The following is a 26,492-nucleotide window of genomic DNA, read 5'->3' as shown; positions in this document are numbered from 1 at the left end:
TTTGTTTTCCTCTGTTCTTTGCTCTGTGTTTGTATGTTAAGTGACTGTTTCTCACTCCGGAGACCCGGGTTCGTAACCGGGTCCTGACAGTTATTATTAGCGGCTTGGGTCCTTTTTAATATTGAGGAATATTTCACTGTTCGTAGGAGTAACAGCATGAATTTGTGCATGAGGCTGAAATAATGCGGTCCAACTGGAGTTTCACCATCAGCTGGAAGACGGTGCCCCTTTTTGATCAGAGTCAGTGGATGAAATGGTGTTCAGGAGCGCAGTTTGGCGGGTCATGTTTTGGAGGACGCATGACTCGACCATCGCCTCTCCCGAGCTTTTTTGGTAGTTGCACCTATGAGACAAGATCGTAATTGGATAGGACGAAATTGGGGAGAAAAGGGGGGTAAAATACTAATTCAAAAATTTACAACTGATCTATTACCGGTGTGATCAAATTTCCTACCTAAAATGTTGAAATATATTTTGTAATGGTTTGAACAACAATGAATTGGCAGGGAATTTCAAGAAAAGCCAATATGCAGTGATAAGGTATTGGGCCATTTCAGATTTAGATATAATAATTTTTCACATAGTAGTCTGGATGTAGTGAACACATTTTTCAAAATAACTTTAGTTAAGTAAGCTATAAGTGTAGCTTATTTTCTTCCAGTGCAAAGTAATTGGTAACTTGGTAAACTATTTTATTGTAGCTACCCCAACACTGAAGGGAGAATTATTAGTTATTTTCACTCTTCTGATTGAAAAAAATATATTGCACAAACCTCATTGCTCCAGTACTATTGTTAATAGGTTAATGTTGCATAGGTTTATGTTTTTTTAAGTCATGTTCAAAAAAAATCTGAGCGGTAGATCTCAGCTTGCATTTAGACTTAAAGTGATCTTGACTCAGAAAAGGCATGTGACCACTGTCCTAAGTCAATATGTTAAATACATGTTTTAAACTTTAAGACAATATGTTTTTCATAGTGCCTTCTTTTGAGAGCCTAGTTTTACCCTAATTCGGTGGCCTGAAACTCATAGTTTACAGGCCACATTAGGCCTCAGATTATGCTGGTTTGCAAAGTGATATTTAATTCCTATTGGATTCCAGTGGAGATATCCAACCTTTTTTTAAATCATTCACCTTCAACCTACATTCAGATTGACTGCCAGGTTTGGAAACACTAAGATATGAGACTATGTTTTACATCTACTGTAAAGTGGAACAACCAAGTCCAAGTAACAGACTGGAATAGTTTAATTCTGAAGAACCGTAGAGGCCACGTCAAGTACCCCATACTTAACCCAAATGTTCTTTATCGGGCAAGCGTTCTCCAAGGAACCTTAAGAGCTGAGGAAGAACCATTTAAGAACCTTTCTTTCTTTCAGTGTACTTTTAATCCTACCCTGGTGTAACAGACAAGTAATTTTCAGGGCCTTTCTTCTTAGGTAGCCTAGTGGTTAGAGCGTTGGGCTTGTAACCGAAAGGTTACAAGATCGAATCCCCGAGCTGACATGGTAAGAATCTGTCATTCTGCTCTGAACAAGGCAGTTAAACCCAATGTTCCTAGGCTGTCATTGTAAATAAGAATTTTGTTCTTAACTGACTTGCCTTGTTAAATATATATTTTTAAATGTCATATAAACATTTTCACATATGTAGACTCTGGTATGGTACTGGAGATAAGGAAAATGAGGTAGAAAAGTTAACTAGGGTTTGTATTACCCTACAAATGGACAGCCTATTTAAATTACATAAATAACCTTGTGAATTAAATTTGTCAGTCATATCAAACTTTGTCAGTGCTATACCTTTTGTAAATGGAATATGGGGGTTATATTTCACCATGTTATAGCTAATACAGCTAACATATACTAAAGTGGACCTGCAATGTTGATGATTTATTTCTATTGGGGTTTTATTAGTTAGTTCTGTAGTTGGCAATCTGAAATGTGTTTCTCAACCCATAAGAAGTTATCGTAATCTGAATTCACTTGATTTTGTAGCGACAGAAATGTGAACTATCAAAAGGTGCGAAGGAGAAGCACTTTTGTGTTCACGAGATTTGTAGCCTACTGTTTGCTTTATGTATTAATCTGCTTTCCTAAAATGCACTAGACGTGGGTGTTTGGAATGTCTTTTTCGCTCCGCTGGTTTTAATGGTGCTTTCTGCCTGTGTGGAGTTATCCTGTCTTACCTACATATTTGTGTGTTTGTAGACGAACAAATGCTGGAGAAGACTTTTATTAAAGGAAGTTAACTCTTCAGTGTCAACACCAGGGGGCCTTAAAATGCAACACTATATGAGTGTTGCAGTATCAATCATAGCAACCGTCATAACACATTTATTCAACATCATTTACCAGGAGTGTAATCTTTTACATCTTTATTAATCCATTGTACAACATACATGTGTATTTTTCCAGCCACAGTATTTAAAAAGCATGTTTATACAACATAATGTATTCAATATTCCAATGGATTTCAGAATGTACTGTAGCCAAAGTGTTACCAAATTAATTGTTGATCATGTGTTAATTGAAGGGTCCATATATGGTAAAGCCCAGAGATTTAGAACTCCTCATTGGCTGTCTGGTGGATTGAGAGTTTCTGGGGCAGGACTACATTCAGGAAGTGGGACCTGTTCTGCTTCAGTCCCAGGCCCACTGTCTGCTCCAAGCCCAGGTTCAGTTAACTCTCGGTGTGGTCAAAGGGGAGTCCAGTCCACCAACCGCAGCCCATTGGGAGACCTGAGAGAAAGAGACAACATTTAAGAAATATCTCATGATACTCTTAGGGAATGGGCAAAAAAGCCATGAAAGGAAATTAAAGATTACACCCAGTGCGTGCGAAGTTGGCCATGTATGCCATCGCTATCCTGCTTAACTCTTCGTCCTCTTCACTGATCTGTCCATCAGGAGACACACATAGTATGTATATAATCTCTGGATGGAGAGTTAACACAGTGATGACACAGGGATGTTGTAAGTTACATGGTGAGACTGAGGCTGCACTGAATGCATCCCGTATGTCCTCTGGGTTTTTCGCATGCTGGAGGTATTCCTCTACAATAAGCCCATTAAGACCAGATGTCATGATTTCAAACTGATAAGATTGCATCCTTTAAAGCTATAATCCTTCATTGAAGTAATAACACAGTGTAACACCGCCTCTGTTTTGGTAAAAAGATGAGGCATAGGCCTGGATATCGGTAACCACTATCAAATTCATAGACTGCTATGGATGCAAGGACTGACTCTCTATGATATAAAAATTATAGTTTTAACCATGTTTTGAGGCTATACATTTACATTGTTTACAAACATTGTCGTAAAACAAGCTTATATTTTGGGTTCTGATGGGGTGGAACAGTTAAACGAAACTCAATAGGAATTTATAGGCTACATTCTTCAAGAATCAATGGGTATGCAGTATATCATTCATTTATAATTCCAAAAACGTATGTAGCCATGAAGGATTCTAGCTATAAAATGTTGAGTTTTTGTCCACCTATTGCAATCTAACAACCGGTGGAATTAACTATTGGTGTATCCCTTTACACTCACAGATGACAAGTGACAAGTGACGTGACAAGAAGTTGCCCCCGTCGCTCCCTCTAATTGGGGTACTTTTGCTATTTTTTTGTTGACTGAGTGAAGGAAATGAGGGAAATGCTGTAAATTAAGAGGACTCAATGTATTCAATGAGGATTATAATACATTTCGCTTTGATGTCAAACAAGCAACCCAAACCCCACTTGAGTCTAAATGTGCACTTCCCATTTCCATATCATAAAACTCATGTCATATACGGTGTCAATGTTTATGATCACTATGTTTGATGTTCAGTTACAATATGACATGGTGTCATACCGTGGGTTGCTCTGAACAGAATGAGACGTTTGCCTATTGTAACACAATTTGCCGCGGAACCACTTTCTATGTGCACCAAAATGATGATCTGTTTCTCTGCATTGCCTTGTGAAAGCCTAACACTACAGGATCTTATTTTAAAACGTAGCTAGCTCATGTCGGCAATAGAACAAGCTTTCAAATGATGCCCACCTGACCCAGGATGCGATTTATGAATGGTCAGTTTTTGGATTGCGGAAACAACAACAATTGTGTGATTGCAGGGTTGTGTTCCAAACAAAACAACGTCAAGTGTGATTGCTCTAGTTCCTCAACTGCACAGCTAGGAGAGCTCAAAAAAAGCACTTTATAGTTGAAAGCCCTTCTTTGAGTCATAAAAGTGCAATGAAATGACTTGTCTGGTCACTTGGCGACACCACTCAAACCCTTGTCTTATGTTGCACCTACCCCACTTTTCCAGGACAATTCTTATCATGTTACTGAATTAATCCAGAGTATTTTCTGATTTCATTGTCAACAAATGCAGCGAAAAGTACAGTAAATGTAAAATGCACGTAAAATCAACAGTGTAATGTTTGGATTCAGTCTTGTGTCAGGTGAACTGTTGTATCCTCAGCCTTTGTCTAATACTCCAAACTAGTCCCTTTCAATTGCTACCATGCTTATGCATTTAATATTTATTCTGTAAGAAACATTTACATTTAGTCCTATCAATATACAGTGCATTTGGAAAGTATTTAGACCTCTTGACTTTTTCCACATTTTGTTATGTTACAGCCTTAGTCTAAAATTGATTAAATTAAATGTTTTTCCTCATCAATCTACACACAGTACCCCATAATGACAAAGCGAAAACAGGTTTTTAAAATGTTTCGCAAATGTATAAATTTCTTTTAAAAACAGACTACTTATTTACATAACTATTCAGAACCTTTGCTATGATACTCAAAATTGAGCTCAGGTGCATCCTTGATCCTTGAGATGTTTCTACAGCTTGATTAGAGTACACCTGTGGTCAATTAAATTGATTGGACAGGATTTAGAAAGGCACACACCTGTCTATAAAAGGTCCCACAGTTGACAGTGCATGTCAGCGAAAAACCAAACCAGGAGGTCAAAGGAATTGTCAGTAGAGCGCCGAGACAGGATTGTGTCGAAGCACAGATCTGGGGAGGGGTACGTAAACATTTCTGCAACATTGAAGGTCCTCAAGAGCACAGTAGCCTCCATCATTCTTAAAGGGTAGAAGTTTGGAATCATCAAGACTCTGCCTAGTGCTGAACTCCCGGCCAAACTTAGCAATCGGGACAGAAGGGCCTTGGTCAAGGAGGTGACCAAGCACCCGATGGTCACTCTGTTAGAGCTCCAGAGTTCCTCTGTGGAGCTGGGAGACACTTCCAGGACAACCATCTCTGCAGCACTCCGTCAATCAGGCCAGACCGAAGCCACTCCTCAGTAAAAGGCACATGACAGCCCCCTTTGAGTTTTCCAAAAGGCAGCTAAAGACTCTCAGACCATGAGAAACAAGATTCTCTGGTCTGATGAAACCAAGATTGAACTCTTTGGCCTGAATGCCAAGCGTCACATCTGGAGGAAACCTGGCACCATCCCTATGGTGGTGGCAGCATCATGCTGTTGGGAGTTTTTGGAGCGACAAGGACTGGGAGACTAGTCAGGGTTGAGGGAAAGATGAACGTAACAAAGTACAGAGAGATCCTTGATGAACACCTGCTCCAGAGCGCTCAGGACCTCAGACTGGGGCGAAGGTTTACCTTCCAACAGGACAACCACCCTAAACACACAGCCAAAACAATGCAGCAGTGGCTTCAGGACAAGTCTCTGAATGTCGTTGAGTGGTCCAGCCAGAGCCCGGACTTAAACCTGATCAAACATCTCTGGAAAGACCTGAAAATAGCTGTACAGCGATGCTCCCCATCCAACCTGACAGAGCTTGAGAGGATCTCCAGTGAAGAATGGGAGAAACTCCCCAAGTAATAATAATAATAATAATATATGCCATTTAGCAGACGCTTTTATCCAAAGCGACTTACAGTCATGTGTGCATACATTCTACGTATGGGTGGTCCCGGGGATCGAACCCACTACCCTGGCGTTACAAGTGTGTCAAGCATGTAGCGTCATACACAAGAAGACTCAAGACTATAATCGCTGCCAAAGGTGCTTCAACAAAGTACTGTGTAAAGGGTCTGAATACTTATGTAAATGTAATATTTAAAAAAAAATTATATAACTTTAGAAACATTTCTAAAAACCTGTTTTTATGGGGTATTGTGTGTGGATTGATGAGAGAAAAAAAACAATTCATGCATTTTAGAATACCTCTGTAACGTAAGAAAATTTGATAAAATTCAAGGAGTTTCCAAATGCACTGTAGGCCAATTCTCGTGAGTTAAAAGGGTTAAGCAAGAGAAGTATATAAGTGGATGAATAAGGAGAACTTACATAAAAAATAAAATGTCCATCACGGATTCCACAGACTGCTTCTACATGCCATCAACCCAACCCAAAGATGCATAAAAATACAACTATGGCATCAGAAACAACAGTTAGACTGCAACAGAGGTGAAGATATCTGAAATGTGATACAGGTACAGTAATCTGATCTGATCTGATGACCACAATAATGTTGTCTTAAAGAAAATCTCACAAGATATAAAAGCCAGTGAGCTTGCCTGAGACATAATCCATCCAAATTCATGGTTGACCACCTCTACAACCATAGGAACCTTCAGGAACTCCTTGTTCTTCAAAACCTCTTCAGGAGGCCCTTTCAGGAACACACCATCAATGCAGGGCCCATGAATGCCTGAACCTAAAATACAGATATTTTTGTTATCTTCCGTGTATATGATAATAGACCAACATGCCAAATTAAGCCACATCAAACAGAACTGAACTTTTTTGATGGTGTGAGTATGTCCCTCTGACGCACTGCACAATCTTCTCAGTCGTGCTGTCATCACACTCTGACAGATTGGACATCATCTGGAATGGGAGAGGAACTCACCTGCCATTAACAAACCCTCTCAGAGAAGACTGGTTACTATTTTAGGTCATAGTCAGGGCCATCATGTTATTTATATTGTAACCAATGGTTTGTTTTGTACCAGCATTAATGGGGGCAGGGTGGGTGTGGACCTGGATGCTGTGTTACATAGGTATTCATGAGTATCTTGGCATTGGCCAGTGGGTTGTTGGTAGTAATGGGCCTCTAGTGGTGCCACTCCACTCATAGGGATGGCTCTGGGAAACAGGCCCTCAGCTAATGGACACAACACCTGTCAGGTGATAGACAGAGCCATTGGGTCAAACAGCGCTACTCTCTTTGGTTTTGATGGTTTACACTGTGAGGTGTAAATTCAACCACACCTCTTCTTTTGTACCTGACCATCTCACTGCTGTGTCACATTGTCTTTCTCATACCTACCAGCATGGATGCACTAATGCCCCAGGTAGATTGTCCGAAGACGGTGACTGAGTCTGGGTCTCCCCAAAAATCCATGATATTATCACGAACCCACTGAAGGCTGGCAATCTGGTCCAAGAAGCCCCAGTTACCACCTGCATGTTTGTCTCCTGTACTTGAAGCAAATAAACAATACACCTGGTGTTGTAATGTCCACGGTTGCAATTGTTTTGGCACACCTGACACATCAAATTAACATTCAAGGCACCATTGTAAAACATACTATAGTTCAGTTAGAGTTTAAGGCACTTAATGCGAATTGGAGTAAATGTAGAGTAACACTGGTGAAATGTTGTCAAGGTCATACCTTAAGAAACCCAGGATGCTAAGGCGATACTGAATGACAACCACAACCACATTCTGATAGGCCACCAGGGCCGATCCATCATATTGGAAGTTTCCACCCACAGCTAAGCCTCCCCATGGATGCAAACCATAACCCGAGTAAAGGGTAGTTTGGTGCAAGTACAGACGTGTCTGTCAGTAAGACTTGGAGTCATATTGTCCAATAGGTAAAAAGGAGGGGAGTAGGATCAGGTTGTAGGTTAAATAAGGACAAAATCTGTAATGCAATATGTACCTGTTTGAGCTAACAAAGCGCTGAAAAGGCCTACGGCCAGGCAAAAACTCAGCAGAAACTGTTTCATCGTGGCTGTTACTTTCAGAGAGAAAGAGAAGTTCAGACTGATGAAAACACATACATTACATAGGCATTTAAATCAATCATAAACACGCACACACTCACATACACACAGACCAGTGACCATACGTAGAATGTATGCACACATGACTGTAAGTCGCTTTGGATAAAAGCGTCTGCTAAATGGCATATATATACATATATATACTATCAGTGTTAACTGTCATTGGTTGTCAGTCAGTGATTTGAAATTCCAATTTCTACGTAAACATTACAGAAGAACAGAGAAGAAGACATGTAGCTACAATACAAGACAGTGAAAATAACAACTGTTTAACACTCAGGTACTCAAATGTTATTCTACTCTTCTTTGTCAGTGTGTTATAACAGGAACACAACCCTAGAGGATGGTGGCCAAAGTTGCGGTGACACTCAGTCCTTACCAAATGAGGTAACATGGTACAGCAATGGAATGAATAAACAGGAAGCGTGTTGTGAAGTGCTGTGTCACACATGCGCAGACACACACAGAACAATGACCTTTGGTTAAAAACTCAACGGATTATCTCTAGCACTCTCTCTGCGGCTCTCTGTCAGTTAAGTTACCGTATATAGTGTACGATACCGTATATGGTAGCAAGCCACTTATGGTAGCACCAGTATTTATTAGATACTATGCTTTTTCAAGTACCTGAATGGCCCTAAATAGCGAGTGCTACTACAAATTAACTTCATGCATACTCATGTCCACATGGGCGTCACGTCTCGTGGCTATATTCACTTCATTTTGTGTGAAAAATATGTCCTGATGGTCGAAGAATTGTTTATTACAAAGCTGTTTATTAGAATAATTGTAGCAGCAACGTGTTCCTGGTCAAAAGAACATCAATCCTTTTGTTTTCTATTTGGTGGTAAAAACGTAGTTGTACACTGAGTCGATACATTGAGTCCATACATTCATTCTATACACTGTACTTTGCCAGATAAAATAGTCAAGATGCATGACACCATTGAGCTCAATTGAAGTGATTGTCTATTAGATTTGATAAAGTACATATGCACACAAAATACCAACAAAAAAAAAGAAACATTATAAGCACTTAAGACCGACAAAGATACACCTTTCTTCCTACTGGATTTGAACACAGGGTTAAGAAGTCACCAGATATGCTGGTTATTGGGTTAGCTTACTAGTGATACATTCATAGTGGTTTGGTGTGGAATAACTTCCTGCGCAAAAAGGAATGTGTACAATGTAGTGGTGAATATCTGTCTCCTTAAATGTTGATGAAATGAAGCACAAAAGATGGACAAAGGTAAAGGGAAGGCATTCGAAATGAATCTGTACCCAGTGCTCAATGTTATTGCATAGCAAACGTCACATCCGAAATGTGTCATGTGAGAGGAATACCAAACAAGGTCTAATACAATGAAACATTTGCCTCCCTTCATACAGATAAATATGTTAAATACATTCCATGTGAGTGTACGCAAAGAACAGCATTATTAACCATGCAAATAACCTTAAAAAAAGACAAGTGGATATTGCACACCCTTTCCAACTAGTCCTGACAACTCAGCCCTCTTCTTGGTCAACCCCAGAGCAGGAATTTAAACATATCCATTTGTCAGAAGGTGAATCCAGTGATCCCTCTCTCAGAAGAACCCGGGGTTCGTGTGCTCTATGACGCAGCGTCTGCAGTGGCGCCTAACGAATCTCAGTGCCTCCGGCGACACCTCGCAGTCCTGTACGTTGAGCAGCTGCAGGTCGCAGCAGTTCGCAGCTATGGCCCGTAGCCCTCGACCCGTCACGCTCTCGCACGCCCTCAGGCTCAGCCTCCTCAGGCCCTGGCAATACAGTGCCAGCTGTTCCAGCCCGCTGTCTGACACCAACGGGCACTTGCCTACATCCAGGGACTTGAGTTTGGGGCAGCTCCTGGCCAAGTGTCCCAAGCCGTGGTCCGTGAGGCCCTCGCAGCCCCGCGCATTCAGGTACCGGAGCCGCGGGCAGTAGCGAGCCACATAGCGCACCCCCACGTCTGTGATGCGGCCGCAGTGGGCCACACTCAGGTAGCGCAGGCAGCCCTCCAGGCGGGCCACCTCGCGCAGCCCGAAATCCCCCACCAGGCGGCAGTCGCTGAGGCTGAGCTCCCTGACGGAGGGGCAGTGCAGAGCTAGGTGGCGCAGGGCTTCGTCAGTGAGGCGCGTGCAGCGCCGCAGGTAGAGGTGTGTGAGGCGGGGGCAGTGGGAGGCAATGGTGCGGAGGCCCTGGTCCTCCAAGGAAAAACAGTCAGACATGTCCAGGTAGTGGATGGAGATCTGCTGGCCATGCAGTGGAGAGAGCTGGACTGAAGCCTCCTGGGTGAGGCTGATGCAGGTCACCTTGGAACAGCCTGGAGGAACAGAAGGGGATTATTACAAAGACAGCCATGTAATCGTAACTGGTCTTGGTCTATAACTTCAAGCAATTTACATATTTTGTTGTCTGACCATTCTCTCCTAGTATAGCATACGCAATTTCCTTATAATTTGTACTAATGTTGCAGCTATGTGAGAAAAGACCACTTGAGGGTGCCAAAGTAGAACCTGCTATATTGCCTAACCATACTTCTTGAAAGACATGACCAAATTCAGAATACAAATAACACATCAGGGGACCAACATTTTCCAGCAAAATAAATACATCTTCATTTCATTATTTCTACAACCACGACCACTCAAGTCTATTTTTACAACAAAGGACTTTACTTCCTCATGGCACTGACTTTGCTTTGTCACCAAAGCCGAGTCAAAGTAAATGTTTTTATTTTGTGCCACTTCCTTAATGAAAGCACCAGACTAGCCCTCTTACTCCTGTTAGGTAAAGGAGTCCGGCTTTCAAAGCTAAGTAGGTCTTTCCTCTCCCACTAGGGACCCAATGGCTGGAAGAGCTTCCATGCTCCTTTAATGTTTTTCCCAGCTTTGGGAGAAAACTAGGACTGAAATGAATTTCTCTTTAAGGAAAGTTCACAGATGTGTGTGATGCAGGGCCGGCCCGCACATTAGGCAAGATTAGGCAGCAGCCTAGGGCTGCAGATTGACAGGGGAGGCATTTTCCGAGCTAAACTGACCAAGATGCACCTCCAACAACACATAATACATCACATAATTCTGCTAAAAACAGTGATCCTTTATCTCACCCAGTGGTATATGGTGAGCGCTGATGCCGCCCCATGATAAGCAGTGCCCACTTTGTAGAACAAACATATTTAAAAAATTAAAAAAGGTCTAACAAAGCATGTAGCCTATAGCCTACTGTACAAAGAGTATGTGGCATTTTCTGTAGCCTACAGTCTGGCAATTACATTTATGAAAATCTCATGAGACAGACACTTTTTACATCATGCACATTTCTCAGATCAAATAGCCAAGTGGTCACCAACCTTTTCTGAGACAAGATCCCTTTCGCAGTCAAAAAGCATGCCGAGATCTACCGCTTCATTAAAAAAAAACATAACTTAAAAAACGTAACATTAACCTAATAAAAACAGTTATGTAGGAATACGGTTTGTGCATTAGGCCTAATATATTATCACAGCATATTTGCCTGGCCTGCCAATGTTGTTCTTCTCAGACCAAATTATCTTTCAAAACTCAAGCTTTGATAACAAAATAGATCAGTTGGTGTAGCACTTACGAGGCACAGCTGAGCATTAATGGAAATCATTTGTTTTGATTTGATTTTACTGGACTAATGCCACCTGCATCTGATGGTCATGGTGCTTTAAAGGCAACTGGAATCTCTGAGGTCAAATCACGACATCAGTGATCTTCAGGTCGAAAAGTTAGAGCTCTAGAAAGATGCCATATTTTTCAGAGTTAGTTTTTTTCAGAGTTCCGAGGTGTCTTGAATGCACTGAATTAGTCTCAGAGGAGGGAAGGAGAAAGCAGCAAAGGGTCTGACCTCTCATGGTCTCTGCTCTCTCCTTCCATCCCTCTGGTGAGACTAACCAGAGAGATGGCACACCGTCTTCCGCCTGATGGCAAAACTTGATTTGCACCGCATCAGCCTCGTGCAAAAAATGAATGTTGTTCCTATGACCAGAGATGGTGAAATATTCCTCGATATTAAAATAGATACAACGAAATGCTAATAAAAATAAAAACACAGGGCTATCGACAGCTACTCATTCACTGCAGCTGCAGCGCTAGTGGAAGTTTGGAGAAGCGTGTTTTACGTTTTGTAATAGTGTTGAATAAAAACAGTGTTGACAGTGCTGAATAAAAGCGCATGACCTCACACAATACAGCAGCTCTTTGCTGTATTCTTTGACAGTCTCTCTCTGGTCATTGTTTAAAAAGTTATTAAATCTTACATAGGCTAGTATCAAACTTTTCTGTGGCCCGGGGTCATTGAAGCTCGAGGCACGGTGATGTGACCTATTCGAATTGCCAGAGCAGTAAGCACATTCAAGTTAGCCACAGATCTTCTGGTCCGTCCGGTAGGGGGAGTTTGTATTTACAGACAAATTAAATGGTTTGAAATGGGAACACTGCCTACCCAGTGTGATCGCAATCGACCGGTTGGTGACCACAAAAACAGCTTAACCTGGTGCCCAATCAAATGGAAAATGTGCTTTGATTTGTATATGACGTGTTAACAAACAAGATGTCCTAAAACAGGACAGGTCACAGTAAAATGGACAATATGCAATGGAAAATCAACTCCTCAGAACTGCTGCCCGGGAGTTTCACACCGTGGGCTAAGTTGTCATGATAATCAGTGGTATTTGTACATTTTTGATGAGCTGCGTCATAGCGAAAAACAAAATACTTCTGCATTTCTGCTGTGTAAACACATGGATTCTCATTGCAAATAGGCTTAGGATGACTCCTGATAAAGTTTGGTAGCTGATGTAGAGCTTAATCAGCCAAATTGAACAGTCACAGGAATCAGGACTAATAAAGCAAATGCAACTGCCTGTTTTCTGGATGGGCATTCCTAAAATTCCTTTGCGGGCCGACAATGACTTTACATTTTTTTAAATTGCATTATGATAACATTGTGACCCCAGTAGAAGTAGTACTTTGACTCTCTATGTCCCCTATCTTCCAGGCCGGCTCGGTCCTCCCCTCCCGCTCCGTGGCTTGACGACTCAATGCGAGCTCACAGAACAGGGCTCCGGAAGGCCGAGCGGAAATGGAGGAAAACTCGCCTCCCTGCGGACCTGGCATCCTTTCACTCCCTCCTCTCTACATTTTCCTCCTCTGTCTCTGCTGCTAAAGCCACTTTCTACCACTCTAAATTCCAAGCATCTGCCTCTAACCCTAGGAAGCTCTTTGCCACATTCTCCTCCCTCCTGAATCCTCCTCCCCCTCCCCCCTCCTCCCTCTCTGCAGATGACTTCGTCAACCATTTTGAAAAGAAGATCGACGACATCCGATCCTCGTTTGCTAAGTCAAACAACACCGCTGGTTCTGCTCACACTGCCCTACCCTGTGCTCTGACCTCTTTCTCCCCTCTCTCTCCAGATGAAATCTCGCGTCTTGTGACGGCCGGCCGCCCAACAACCTGCCCGCTCGACCCTATCCCCTCCTCTCTTCTCCAGACCATTTCCGGAGACCTTCTCCCTTACCTCACCTCGCTCATCAACTTATCCCTGACCGCTGGCTACGTCCCTTCCGTCTTCAAGAGAGCGAGAGTTGCACCCCTTCTGAAAAAACCTACACTCGATCCCTCCGATGTCAACAACTACAGACCAGTATCCCTTCTTTCTTTTCTCTCCAAAACTCTTGAACGTGCCGTCCTTGGTCAGCTCTCCCGCTATCTCTCTCAGAATGACCTTCTTGATCCAAATCAGTCAGGTTTCAAGACTAGTCATTCAACTGAGACTGCTCTTCTCTGTATCACGGAGGCGCTCCGCACCGCTAAAGCTAACTCTCTCTCCTCTGCTCTTATCCTTCTAGACCTATCGGCTGCCTTCGATACTGTGAACCATCAGATCCTCCTCTCCACCCTCTCCGAGTTGGGCATCTCCGGCGCGGCCCACGCTTGGATTGCGTCCTACCTGACAGGTCGCTCCTACCAGGTGGCGTGGCGAGAATCTGTCTCCTCACCACGCGCTCTCACCACTGGTGTCCCCCAGGGCTCTGTTCTAGGCCCTCTCCTATTCTCGCTATACACCAAGTCACTTGGCTCTGTCATAACCTCACATGGTCTCTCCTATCATTGCTATGCAGACGACACACAATTAATCTTCTCCTTTCCCCCTTCTGATGACCAGGTGGCGAATCGCATCTCTGCATGTCTGGCAGACATATCAGTGTGGATGACGGATCACCACCTCAAGCTGAACTTCGGCAAGACGGAGCTGCTCTTCCTCCCGGGGAAGGACTGCCCGTTCCATGATCTCGCCATCACGGTTGACAACTCCATTGTGTCCTCCTCCCAGAGCGCTAAGAACCTTGGCGTGATCCTGGACAACAAACTGTCGTTCTCAACTAACATCAAGGCGGTGGCCCGTTCCTGTAGGTTCATGCTCTACAACATCCGCAGAGTACGACCCTGCCTCACACAGGAAGCGGCGCAGGTCCTAATCCAGGCACTTGTCATCTCCCGTCTGGATTACTGCAACTCGCTGTTGGCTGGGCTCCCTGCCTGTGCCATTAAACCCCTACAACTCATCCAGAACGCCGCAGCCCGTCTAGTGTTCAACCTTCCCAAGTTCTCTCACGTCACCCCGCTCCTCCGCTCTCTCCACTGGCTTCCAGTTGAAGCTCGCATCCGCTACAAGACCATGGTGCTTGCCTACGGAGCTGTGAGGGGAACGGCACCTCAGTACCTCCAGGCTCTGATCAGGCCCTACACCCAAATAAGGGCACTGCGTTCATCCACCTCTGGCCTGCTCGCCTCCCTACCACTGAGGAAGTACAGTTCCCGCTCAGCTCAGTCAAAACTGTTCGCTGCTCTGGCTCCCCAATGGTGGAACAAACTCCCTCACGACGCCAGGACAGCGGAGTCAATCACCACCTTCCGGAGACACCTGAAACCCCACCTCTTTAAGGAATACCTAGGATAGGATAAAGTAATCCTTCTCACCCCCCTCCCCCTTAAAATATTTAGATGCTCTATTGTAAAGTGGTTGTTCCACTGGATGTCATAAGGTGAATGCACCAATTTGTAAGTCGCTCTGGATAAGAGCGTCTGCTAAATGACTTAAATGTAATGTAAATGGGCAGCAGGTAGCCTAGTGGTTAGAGCGTTGGGCCAGTAACCTAAAGGTTTCCCGAGCTGAAAAGCTAGAAATCTGTTGTTCTACCCTTGAACAAGGCAGAACAAGCCACTATTCCCCGATAGGCTGTCACTGTAAATAAGAATTTGTTCTTAACTGACTTGCCTAGTTAAATAAAAGAAGTAACACTAATGAGACATTTTAGATAAAACAGGATTTTCTGAAACGCAGGCCACATGTGCTCAAAACTAAGGTCATTCATTGAGAATTAATTTGCTCACAATGTTATTTCCCTTCATTTAAATTGAGTAACACCAAGTGACATTTTGGAGCAATTTGCTTACCCTTACTACTTTAAACAATGCATAAACAAAGTTTTTCAGTATAAAGGACCTGCATTATGTTTTATCATTCATAAACAGTTCAATAAAACAACAACATGTATGATGTGTAACTATTTGTCATGTTCAAGTGTTTTCCATGGTTGCAACGGCAAGGGACACAAATGCCAATGCAAATCAATAACGACCCCTATAATAACCGCAGGAAACTGGGCATTCCTCTGATATACGATGTGAACATGTGTGAAGCATTTGCATAAAAGCTGATTCTTCACTCATTCAGAGTCTCCAACCACTTCTGAACTGAACTTGTCCCCAACCTCCCATGTTTACCTGAGACATCGAGGTGCTCCAGGTTGGGGCAACAGGAAACCACCTCGAACACGGCCTCATTGGAGATGTTGTAGCAGCCGGTCACCTCTAGGCGGCGCAGCTCCGGGCAACACTGAGCCACTGCATGCAGCCCCCGGTCAGTGAGCCTCCGGCAGCCGCTGGCCACTACTGTCTCCAGGGTCAGACACACGTTGGGGGTGTCCTGACACAGCCGGTGGGTCAGCACCCTCAGGGCACGGTCGGCATGGAGCAGCTCGCCTGTCAGACGCAAGGTGTTCCACAGGCGCGGGTCCCATGCCAGGTTGTACCAGCGCCGGCACACCCGTGCACAGCAGCACAGCTGATTGGTGGGAAGGTGAGAGAAGATCTGCAGGAGGGCATGATCAGGGAGGAGGTCGATGGGGGCGTAGTGTTGACCTTTAGATTGGCGGGAGCGGGTCTGGGTGCCTGGCTGGGGGTGTACCATGGCGATGGTCTCTGCAGAGCCAGAGGGGGAGGTGGACTCATGGCCATTGATGGATAGGGCTGGGGAGGAGAGGGAAGGGGACTTTGTGGGCAGGATGAGGCCAGGGCTGGGGGTGCTCAATGTCCGTGTGCTGCGGTCTGAGTCTGAGAGAAAGAGAGAGAGATATATAAATAGAGAGAAAACAATCAGAAGCATAGTTCATACTACCATAGAGATATGTCACGTCAGAGACATAATGCAGCCTGAGAAATATATATTTTTAAATATGGAAAAAAATCCCACACACAAGTCAATAGCCATTTTTCCTCTCTTCCCCATAATCTCATTGTCAAGAAACATATGTCCGTTGTTGTACGACACTTTGTATTACCATATTTACACTTTGAAAATGGTGCAGTCCATTTGATATTGTTCAAAGCTCCAGCCATGAGAGAACAGCATCAAATGTGGTACCTATCAACTGGCTTTTATTAAAGCTTTCGGCACAGATGGTGCCATGCAGGGTTCTACCATCAATGACTAACACAAACTATAGGGTTACCATGGATCTCATTATCTTGTTTTGGGATGTTTGTGTGAAAATGAAGTGTCAAGTTTATCTTGCGTGCACTTGTACAACGGTCACAGGGCCTCTTCATCAGATAAACTTGCTCTGTTCAAAGGCGGCGGTTAGGGAGTTTGGTGCTGCGGTCGGCATTGTATGGTTGGCCATATGTAAACACTGAGGCCCCTCCAGACTGCAGATGTGCGCTGAGTGCCGCCGTGCCGAGGGAAGGAGGGAGTCGTGAGAAGCTGCAAGCTGGATCCCATCACCGTGGCGTGAGAGCGGAGGATTCCCCCATCACTTTTTTGGCCCTGGAGTTGGATCTGATTCCTGAGAGCGACCCATCACACTGGGACACGGAGTGCTCTCCTCCGATGCGATCACCATCTCCTCATCACCCCTCAAAGCGGACCGTCCCTTCTCAAAGGTTTTGTACGGAGTGGTTGTAATCATTGAAAGAAGTCACCTCGCCGTCCCGGTGTGGGAGAGTGGAATCGTTATCGGCTAAAAACAGAAAGAATCTAAATTGCACACTTCTTGCATCCTCTCTCCTCACCTCCTCAAAAAATCCAATGGAGGAGAAGGTCAGAGGGGAGGGACCTCTGGCTTTCTCATCCAGTGGGTTTTGAAAGGGAGACAAGGAGAGAGGAAAGATGAAGCGAGGAGTATGCAATTGAGATATTCCCTTAATATGAATCCTCTGACTGGGACACAGACACAATTGCGTGATACAAGTGAGGAGGGGGAAATACGACAGTGTATAAATCTCATCTCCTACACAAATCATTTTTTAAAAACTGGAGAGTGTGGGAAACATTTTCACCATTTGATACCCCACGATTATAAATGGTTTCCCGAAAGTCCAACAAATTATGCGTTTTGGATGATCCACCTATATATGGGGCATATAGGGGTTATGGCTAGACTTTGGTTCTTTATGAGGGGGAACAACCCTGATAAAAAGCTGCGGCTCGTTACACGATGTAATGGGATGTCTAAAATCAAGTTTACAGCCTACTGCATTCAGGAAAAGTCTCTACAGTGTAATATATCATGCAGGTATACAAATAGATTATAGGCATTGGGTATGTACAAAATTGGAGGGGATTTAGAGAGAAAATGGGAACAGACAGGTAGACAGATAACGTCTGTCAGTTATGTAGATTTATTTATGTAGATTTATAGATTTTCAGAGACAGAGCACACTGTTTCTACATAATGTATGCCTGTTGCTGCGAGACAAACGAACATTGACCCCGCTAATGCCTGTTAGTTAGATTTGTGTGCGAGCAGAGCACAGACAGGCGGACAGACAGACAGCGACCCTCCTAAAGTTTGTCACGTAGATTTGTATTCCAGACCTGACCTGAGATCAGACTCCTCCTGACCAGGTTGTGATGACATACCCAGACTCAGGCCCTCTGGGGAACATGATACAAGACTACAACACAAAGTGAAAAAATATGTTGACTCAACACTCACAGAGGCTTCAGAAAACAACTAAAAAAACATAATCTCTGCCATATAGAATGGCTTAGAGAAAATGTAAAAATGTGTATAGAAAATAACACGGCTTGGAGGACTAGGGAGAACACTAGTTGTGGAAATGCTTACAGAAATCCTTAGTCTTATTCCATTATTTATTTTAGATTAGTATGAATACATCATGCATGCGGTCCCATTCAGTGTTGGAGCTTTCGGGTTGCGGGTTGGGGGTTCTCAAGAACTAGCGCTGGCCTTGGTCTGCATTTAAATGCTTTGCCCATTCTCATACTGGGTGGTCCATTCATAGTGGGTTCCACTTGATACACTACATGACCAAAAGTATGTGGGCATTAATATCATGGACATTAATATGGAGTTGGTCCCCCATTTGCTGCTATAACAACCTCCCCTCTTCTGGGAAGGCTTTCCACGAGATATTGGAACATTGCAGCAGGGACTTGCTTCCATTCAACAACAAGAACATTAGTGAGGTCGGGCACTGATGTTGGGCAATTAGGTCTGCCTCGCAGTCGGCGTTCCAATTCATCCCAAAGATGTTTGATGGGGTTGAGGTCAGGGCTCTGTGCAGGCCAGTCAAGTTAACCCACACCAATCTCGACAAACCATTTTTGTATAGACCTCGCTTTGTGCACAGGGGCATTGTCATGCTGAAACAGCAAATCAAATCAAACTTTATTGGTCACTTATTCCAACAGTGCAGTAATATCTAACAAGTAATCTAACAATTCCCCAACAACTACCTAATACACACAAATATAAAGGGGCGAATGAGAATATGTACATATAAGTAGAGTTGAAGTCGGAAGTTTATATACACCATAGCCAAATACATTGAAACTCAGTTTCTCACAATTCCTGACATTCAATCCTAGTAAAATTTCCCTGTCTTTGGTCAGTTAGGATCACCACTTTATTTTAAGAATGTGAAATGTCAGAATAATAATACAAATAATGATTTATTTCAGCTTTTATTTCTTTCATCACATTCACAGTGGGTCAGAAGTTTACATACACTCAATTAGTACTTGGTAGCATTGCCTTTCAATTGTTTAACTTGGTTCAAACGTTTTGGGTAGCCTTCCACAAGCGTCCCACAATAAATTGGGTGAATTTTGGCCCATTCCTCCTGACAGGGCTAGATTAACTGAACAAATATGTAGGCCTCCTTGCTCACACACGTTCTTTCAGTTCTGCCCACAAATTTTATATGGGATTAAGTTCAGGGCTTTGTTGTCCTCAAGCCATTTTGCCACAACTTTGGAAGTATGCTTGGGGTCCATTGTCCATTTGGAAGACCCATTTGCAACCAAGCTTTAATTTCCTGATGTCTTGAGATGTTGCTTCAATATATCCACATAATTTTCATGATGCCATCAATTTTGTGAAGTGCACCAGTCCCTCCTGCAGCAAAGCACCCCCACAACATGCTGCCACCACCATGCTTCACGGTTGGAATGGTGTTCTTTGGCTTGCAAGCATCCCCCTTTTTCCTCCAAACATAACAATGGTCATTATGGCAAAACAGTTCTATTTTTGTTTCATCGGACCAGAGGACATTTCTCCAAAAAGTACAATCTTTGTCCCCATGTTCAGTTGCAAACCGTAGTCTGGCTTTTTATAGTGGTTTTGGAGCAGTGGCTTCTTCCTTGCTGAGCGGCCTTTCAGGTTATGTCTATATAGGACTTGTTTTACTATGGAAACTTTTGTACCTGTTTCCTCCAGCATCTTCACAAGGTCCTTTGCAGTTGTTCTTGGATTGACTTGCACTGTTGGTACCATAGTACGTTCATATCTAGGAGACAGAGGGCGTCTCCTTCCTGAGTGGTATGATGGTTGCATGGTCCCATGGTGTTTATATTTGCGTACTATTGTTTTTACAGATGAATGTGGTATCTTCAGGCGTTTGGAAATTGCTCCCAAGGATGAACCAGACTTGTGGAGGTCTACAATTTTCTGAGGTCTTGGCTGATTTCTTTTGATTTTCCCATGATGTCAAGCAAAGAGGCACTGAGTTTAAAGGTAGGACTCCAAATACATCCACAGGTACACCTCCAATTGATTCAAATGATGTCAATTAGCCTATCAGAGGCTTCTAAAGCCATGACATAATTTTCGGGAGTTTTCCAAGCTGTTTAAAGGCACAGTCAACTTAGTGTATGTAAACTTCTGACCCACTGGAATTGTGATACAGTGAATTATAAGTGAAATAATTTGTCTGTAAACAATTGTTGTAAAAATGACTTGTGTCATGCAGAAAGTCCTAACCGACTTGCCAAAACTACAGTTTGTGAACAAGACATTTGTGGAGTGGTTGAAAAACAAGTTTTAATGCCTCCAACCTAAGTGTATGTAAACATTCGACTTCAACTGTACATATGCCATTCATTTTGATGAATGAACAAGCCTTAGTTTCATCATCCAAATCCTAACTGATACTATGGATTTTGCATGCAGGAGACATGGCCAGCTGCCACTGGACAAGGAGCAACATCCAAACTCCGTAATTACATGTCACTCACTGATCATAAGAGCATTCCAAACCCAGAGAATCACAGTGCTCCTAATTAAGCTCCATTTCCCCCATAGCTCCTATCCACACTTTCATGCAGCTGGTGGGAAAAGTTAAATGAAGACAGCTTTTCTTTTCTTTTGATTCACTCTATTTTGAGTTTGAGCACCTGGGTGTCTTTTGGAGGATACACAGCTAAGTCTCTTTGCTCTCTGTAAGAGACAAAAAGGTATCAACTAAGGCTCATGTCAACTAGTTGATTGAGCCAACTGCAAGTACAGTGGTAGTTAAAATCCTATGCTATCTGTTCTTTTCAAAACTGAACGGTTTTGAAACCCTCTCTACTTTTACTGTTTGCAGAGGAAATAAAAACTTTAGCCGTCTTGATCATTTTGTAACTTCGATTGAAAACGAGAGTTTTACGAGAAACTGTTGAGTCCAACCTCAGCATCAGTCAAGCCTCGGTAGCCAGAGCATGACTCGTAAAAGTTGAACTTTCATCGGCGGTTCTATGCATCGGAAGGAATAGATCCTGGAAGTGTCTTCAAAGCCCTTCACTTCCATCCCAATGGTGAGACAAACACGTACCGCCATTAAAAAACACGCAGACACTGCTTTTGCCAGTCCAAGTTCAGTATCATTCTAATGGAAACCAGCATGCTAGGGCTAATAAAACCAGTTAGATTTTAGACATACACAAATATGCAGACAAACAACAGACAGGCATAACACAAAGACCCAGCCAAAACAAATGACCTGAAATGTAAAACACCCAAGTTCATCAGGTTAAAAAAAATGTAAAAGAAATAAACAAACTGGAAAAGTATTGATTACTCTTTTGTGTGATGTGTGTGAAAGTGCTATTGGTCGAAAGAACTATCCTTTGTCCCCTTTTAAATGAACTCCTTCCTACCATATGTTTCATCAATCATGGTAGTTCAACACGACACTGTAATCACATTTGATGTCTCTGTATTACTTGCAAACCTGTGATTAAAAGGACATATCTCACCCGGCTGATTACGCTAGACATCAATTTACAAGGGGTACAGATGGTGCAAGACTCCTTTAGTTTGAGACATCAGAGAGAAAGTTGTCAAACATCTGGTATCTAACATGCACAAACTATTTCGGACGGGGGGGGGGGAATGAAAGAGAAACTCATGTATTTTAAGTGTGCAACCACAGCAAGGCATTTTGGGCTAAAATAATTCCCCACTGATACCCAAACCAATGATGATCCATATAAAATGATCCATACACTGTAGTCCTCAGCCATAATAATAAAGATGATCACATAGTCGTTTTGTGCATTATAAACTCAACAGATGTTGAAAAAAGGTATAATGAAGAATGAGAGGGAGAGAAGACAACTACGAGGACAACAACAAGGAGAAGCAGGTGGGAATTTATTGGAATGACTCATGTACTGGAGGCAGCTCTGCGGGGTAGTCACTAGCTGGGACAGCCACAAAGAAATACAATCTGATTTTAAACCTAACCCTAACCTTAACCCCACTGCTGTTCTTATGTCTAACTCTAATCTTAAATTAAGACCGAAAAGCACATTTTTGTTTTCTTGCATTTATATGATATATAGCCAATTTTGACTTTGCAGCTGGCCCATCTAGTGGTAATCCCTCAGCTCTGTCTCTCGGTCAAGATTCATCCTAATAAACGTCAGAGCAGAGATACGGGAAGAAAAAAGAGAGGGGGGGAAAGATAAATTGGCAAAAGATGTCACAGACTTAACCGAAGCCTGAGAGAAGTGTTCAGGCTGGGTCAATCCAGACCTCAACGCAGTCCAGTAGTACACCAAAGAGCTCCTTTCAAGAACACTGCAAAGGGCTTCCATGACTCTAGCTCTTGCCAGTGGGCTAATGCTACAGTGTCTGGCAAGACAGTCCAATTCATTACCTCAGTGCCATTACTCCTGTGACAAGTTCTTTCCCATCGGTCTTTTCCACTGTGGTTGTTTTGCCAAGAAAAGGGGGTGGGGTATGTGAGAAAGTCAGTGACACTCATTTCTAAATCCCAACTGACAGTGAATAGGACATCGTCAAGTCCCTTTTCCAAATCAACCTAGGAAAAACCGTATCACAAAGAAACCAGCACATACAGTGCCTTCAGAAAGAATTCACACCCTGTCCTTTTCCACATTTTGTTGTGTTACAGCCTGAGTAAAACATTTATTGAATTGAGATTTTGTGTCACTGGCCTACATACAATACACCATAATGACAAAGTGGAATGAAAAACGGAAATGTCTTGAGCCAAAAAGTATTCAAAACCTTTGTTATGGCGAGACTAAATAAGTTCAGGAGTAACATTGTGCTTAACAAGTCACATAATAAGTTGCTTGGACTCCCTCTGTGTGCAATAATAGTGTTTAACATGATTTTTTAATGACTACCCCATCTCTGTACCCCACACATACAACTAACTATCTGTAAAGTCCCTCGGTCATGCAGTGAATTCAAACGCAGATTCAAACACAAAGACCAGGGAATTTCCCCCTATTGATACATGGGTAAAAACTAAAAAGCAGACATGGAATATCCCTTTGAGCATGGTAAGGTTATTAATTACACTTTGGAAGGCATATCAATACACCTACTGTAGTCACTACTAAGATGCAGGTGTCCTGTCTAACTTAGTTGCCGGAGAGTAAGGAAAGGCCTCAGGGATTTCACCATGAGGCCAATGGTGACTTTAAAACAGTTACAGAGTTTAATGTCTTTGATAAGCGAAAACTGAGGATGGATCAACAACATTGCAGTGACTTCATAATACTAAACTAAATGACAGAGTGAAAAGAAGGAAACCTGTACAGAATAAAACATATTACAAAACATGCGTCCTTTTTGCAATTTGGCACTAAATTAAAACTGCAATTTTTTTACTTTATATCCTGAATATAATGTGTTATGTTTGGGGCGAATCCAACACAATACACCAATGAGTACCACCTTTCATATTTTCAAGCATGGCTGCATCATGTTATGGGTATGGTTGTCATCTGCAAGTACAAGGGAGTGTTTTTTTTTAGGATAAAAATCAAAAGAATAGAGCTAAGCACAGGCACAATCTTAAACCTGGTTGTGTGCTTTCCAACAGACACTGGAAGATAAATTCACCTTCCAGAAGGACAATAACCTAAAACACAAGGCCAAATATACACGGGAGTTGCTTAGCAAGTAATGCTGAGCAGTGGCATGTATCCATGGATGCCAAGGGAAGCCAGGCTTCCCCAAATATTTGAATGTATCTTTCATCTGTCTTTGTGTTTTCAAAATATCCCATCAATTTGCAAGTGGCTGAATCTCACCAGAGAAATCATCAGAATGAGGGAAACAGTGTCCCCTCTGTCTCAGTATGTGTAGCCCATGTATCTGATGCTGTCTGGACCAAAATAAAATGTATTAGCCCATCCACCACTCCTCCCTCTTCCGAGGACACATATATTTTTATTTTTTTTACAGTTTTTCTGCTACATATACTTTTTACACATACATTTTACATAAACATTTAGCATATACATTTTACATACATGGTACTTTTATATAAAGCAGTCACAACAATAATACATTACCAAACATAAGCTCTTTAATCCCACCCCTCAGCAACTCTCAGCCCATCCCACCTATCACCATAGACCAACCCTGTTTGGTTTCCATGTGCCATATATTTTTCAATTGTGCTGTGATGTTTTGCATACATTTCAAACCTTTCTGATCGTATAGTATCCACAGGTTGTGAGCTAAAAATTAAAACCTTTCCTACTAGTATTATTATATTTTGTATTGTATAACCTGTTGCCGCTGTAGTATTTGACTGATTGATGCCAGCAAGCATTTGGCCTCCCATCATAAAACAATTTTAAAAATCATTAGCCAATCAGTGTTGAGCTGAGCTCAACTGTGAGTTATCCTGGTGCAGCAAAACAAACCCCTCAAGGGAGGCCAGTTTGGATTTGGCTTCAGACCAATCAAATCAAGCAAAATATAACTTTCAGGATAAACGTGTCTGTTTCTGGTCTGTGTTGATGTCCTTCAGTAGCTAGCTTGCTAAATTGGCCATTTCCAATGGATGGAGATGGGGATTTGGACTCTGTACAGGCCAATGATTATGGTCTAACCATAAATGAATATGTTGTGCCACTGGCTTGAGGCCAATATGTAGCCAAGTAGGCTCACGTTAACTTGCTAGCTAACAGTTGGTTCTGTTGTTCATTGTTGCCCATGTGAGGAAGTTTGGCTAGCAAGCATTTTTAGCTAGGTAGCTTATGACAACAACTAAAAGTGTACTGTATGACAGAGCCATAGAATGTTTTGCCAACATGAAAGAGAGGAGGATGGCATTGGCATTCAACTAGTCTAAACGTAGGGTGAGTAAAAAAAAAAGAAGTTCTCTTACGCATGCCCTTACACACACACACATCAGTACCATGGTAAGCCACATGATATTTACAAACATTGATTTGGCAAAAAAAATTGGGGAATCTTTAAGTTTGTTTTCTGTATGTTAAAATGCTGTCATTATTTTAGTAGTTCTTCAAAGTAAATAAGACAAACTTTTATTATTGCTGAATATCAACTATCAATCACTTAGATCATGTATTTTCAGGTAGATATACCTCGCGTAGCAACTGCTTTCGATCCCTCTTTCTCTCTTCTCTGTCTCCATTCCACACCATTCTTATTATAGCTCAGTGCTCCACACATACTAGACAAGCAGGCCAGTGCAATGGATTATGGGAATTAAAGTTAATTACTGTACTACGTTTTCTGTGCTAAACTATGTATAATATTGGCCTGTTGGAAACTACAACTCCCTACTACATTGCACAGTTCAGGCTGGATCTGATTTACCTCTACAGAAACTGCTCATTGAGCTCACAGAAAATAAATGTAATAACATGGAATTAAAATAATTGAACTGAGATCGGTTGATTGTTCCTGAGTGGACTAGTTACAGTTTTGAATGAAATCGTCTTGAAAATCTATGGAATCAAGAACCAGCTTGACAGAGCTTGAATAATTCAAAAATGAATAATGTGCAAATATTGTACAATCCAAGTGTGCAAAGCACATGCAGAGACTCACAGCTGTAATCTCTGTCAAAGGTGATTCTAACATGTATTGACTCAGGGGTGTGAATACTACCGTAAATTTGATATTACTGTATTTCATTTTCAATAAATTTGCAAACATTTCTAAAAACATGTTTTCACTTTGTCATTACTGGGTATTGCGTATAAATGGGTGAATTCAAGCTGTAACAAAACAAAATGCGGAATAAGACAAGGGTATGTGAATACTTTCTGAAGGCACTGTAATAAGAAATGCTCCATGGTTTCAGATGTCGAAACCAGTGGCCAGGCTTTTGTGTACTGTCTGTAGGGGCTCTAACGTAATTGATAAGGGCAGCAAAACGATCCAAAATAGAGAGACAGAACCTGCTGTCAGCATCTAGGCCAGTATTGGGTTACAATGGCTCTATAAAACCATATGGCCTTTATATCTCATTTTTGGAAGACTGAGTCCTAATAAGGGCCGAGAAAGTGTAATGGGATTTGTGGGAGAATACTA

At 42.5% G+C, this 26,492-nt stretch overlaps 1 protein-coding gene across 1 annotated transcript in view; it reads right to left on the bottom strand.

Moving 5' to 3' along the window:
* Window positions 1–8,809: 8,809 nt before the first annotated feature.
* The window catches only part of LOC124039733 (F-box/LRR-repeat protein 7-like), a 34,010-nt gene continuing 16,327 nt past the window's right edge, over window positions 8,810–26,492 (bottom strand). The window contains exons 3-4 of the mRNA XM_046356021.1: window positions 15,877–16,485; window positions 8,810–10,384 (exon numbers count right to left, since the gene is read on the bottom strand). Of these exons, the coding sequence (XP_046211977.1) occupies window positions 9,648–10,384; window positions 15,877–16,485 (1,346 nt within the window). The 3' untranslated portion in view covers window positions 8,810–9,647. The remainder of the gene's footprint in view (window positions 10,385–15,876; window positions 16,486–26,492) is intronic.

The sequence above is a fragment of the Oncorhynchus gorbuscha genome, linkage group LG07, assembly GCF_021184085.1.
Source record: "Oncorhynchus gorbuscha isolate QuinsamMale2020 ecotype Even-year linkage group LG07, OgorEven_v1.0, whole genome shotgun sequence".
Classification (NCBI taxonomy): Eukaryota; Metazoa; Chordata; class Actinopteri; order Salmoniformes; family Salmonidae; genus Oncorhynchus; species Oncorhynchus gorbuscha.
Note: the sequence above shows the minus strand (reverse complement) of the source record. Positions and strands in the feature narration are given on the sequence as shown.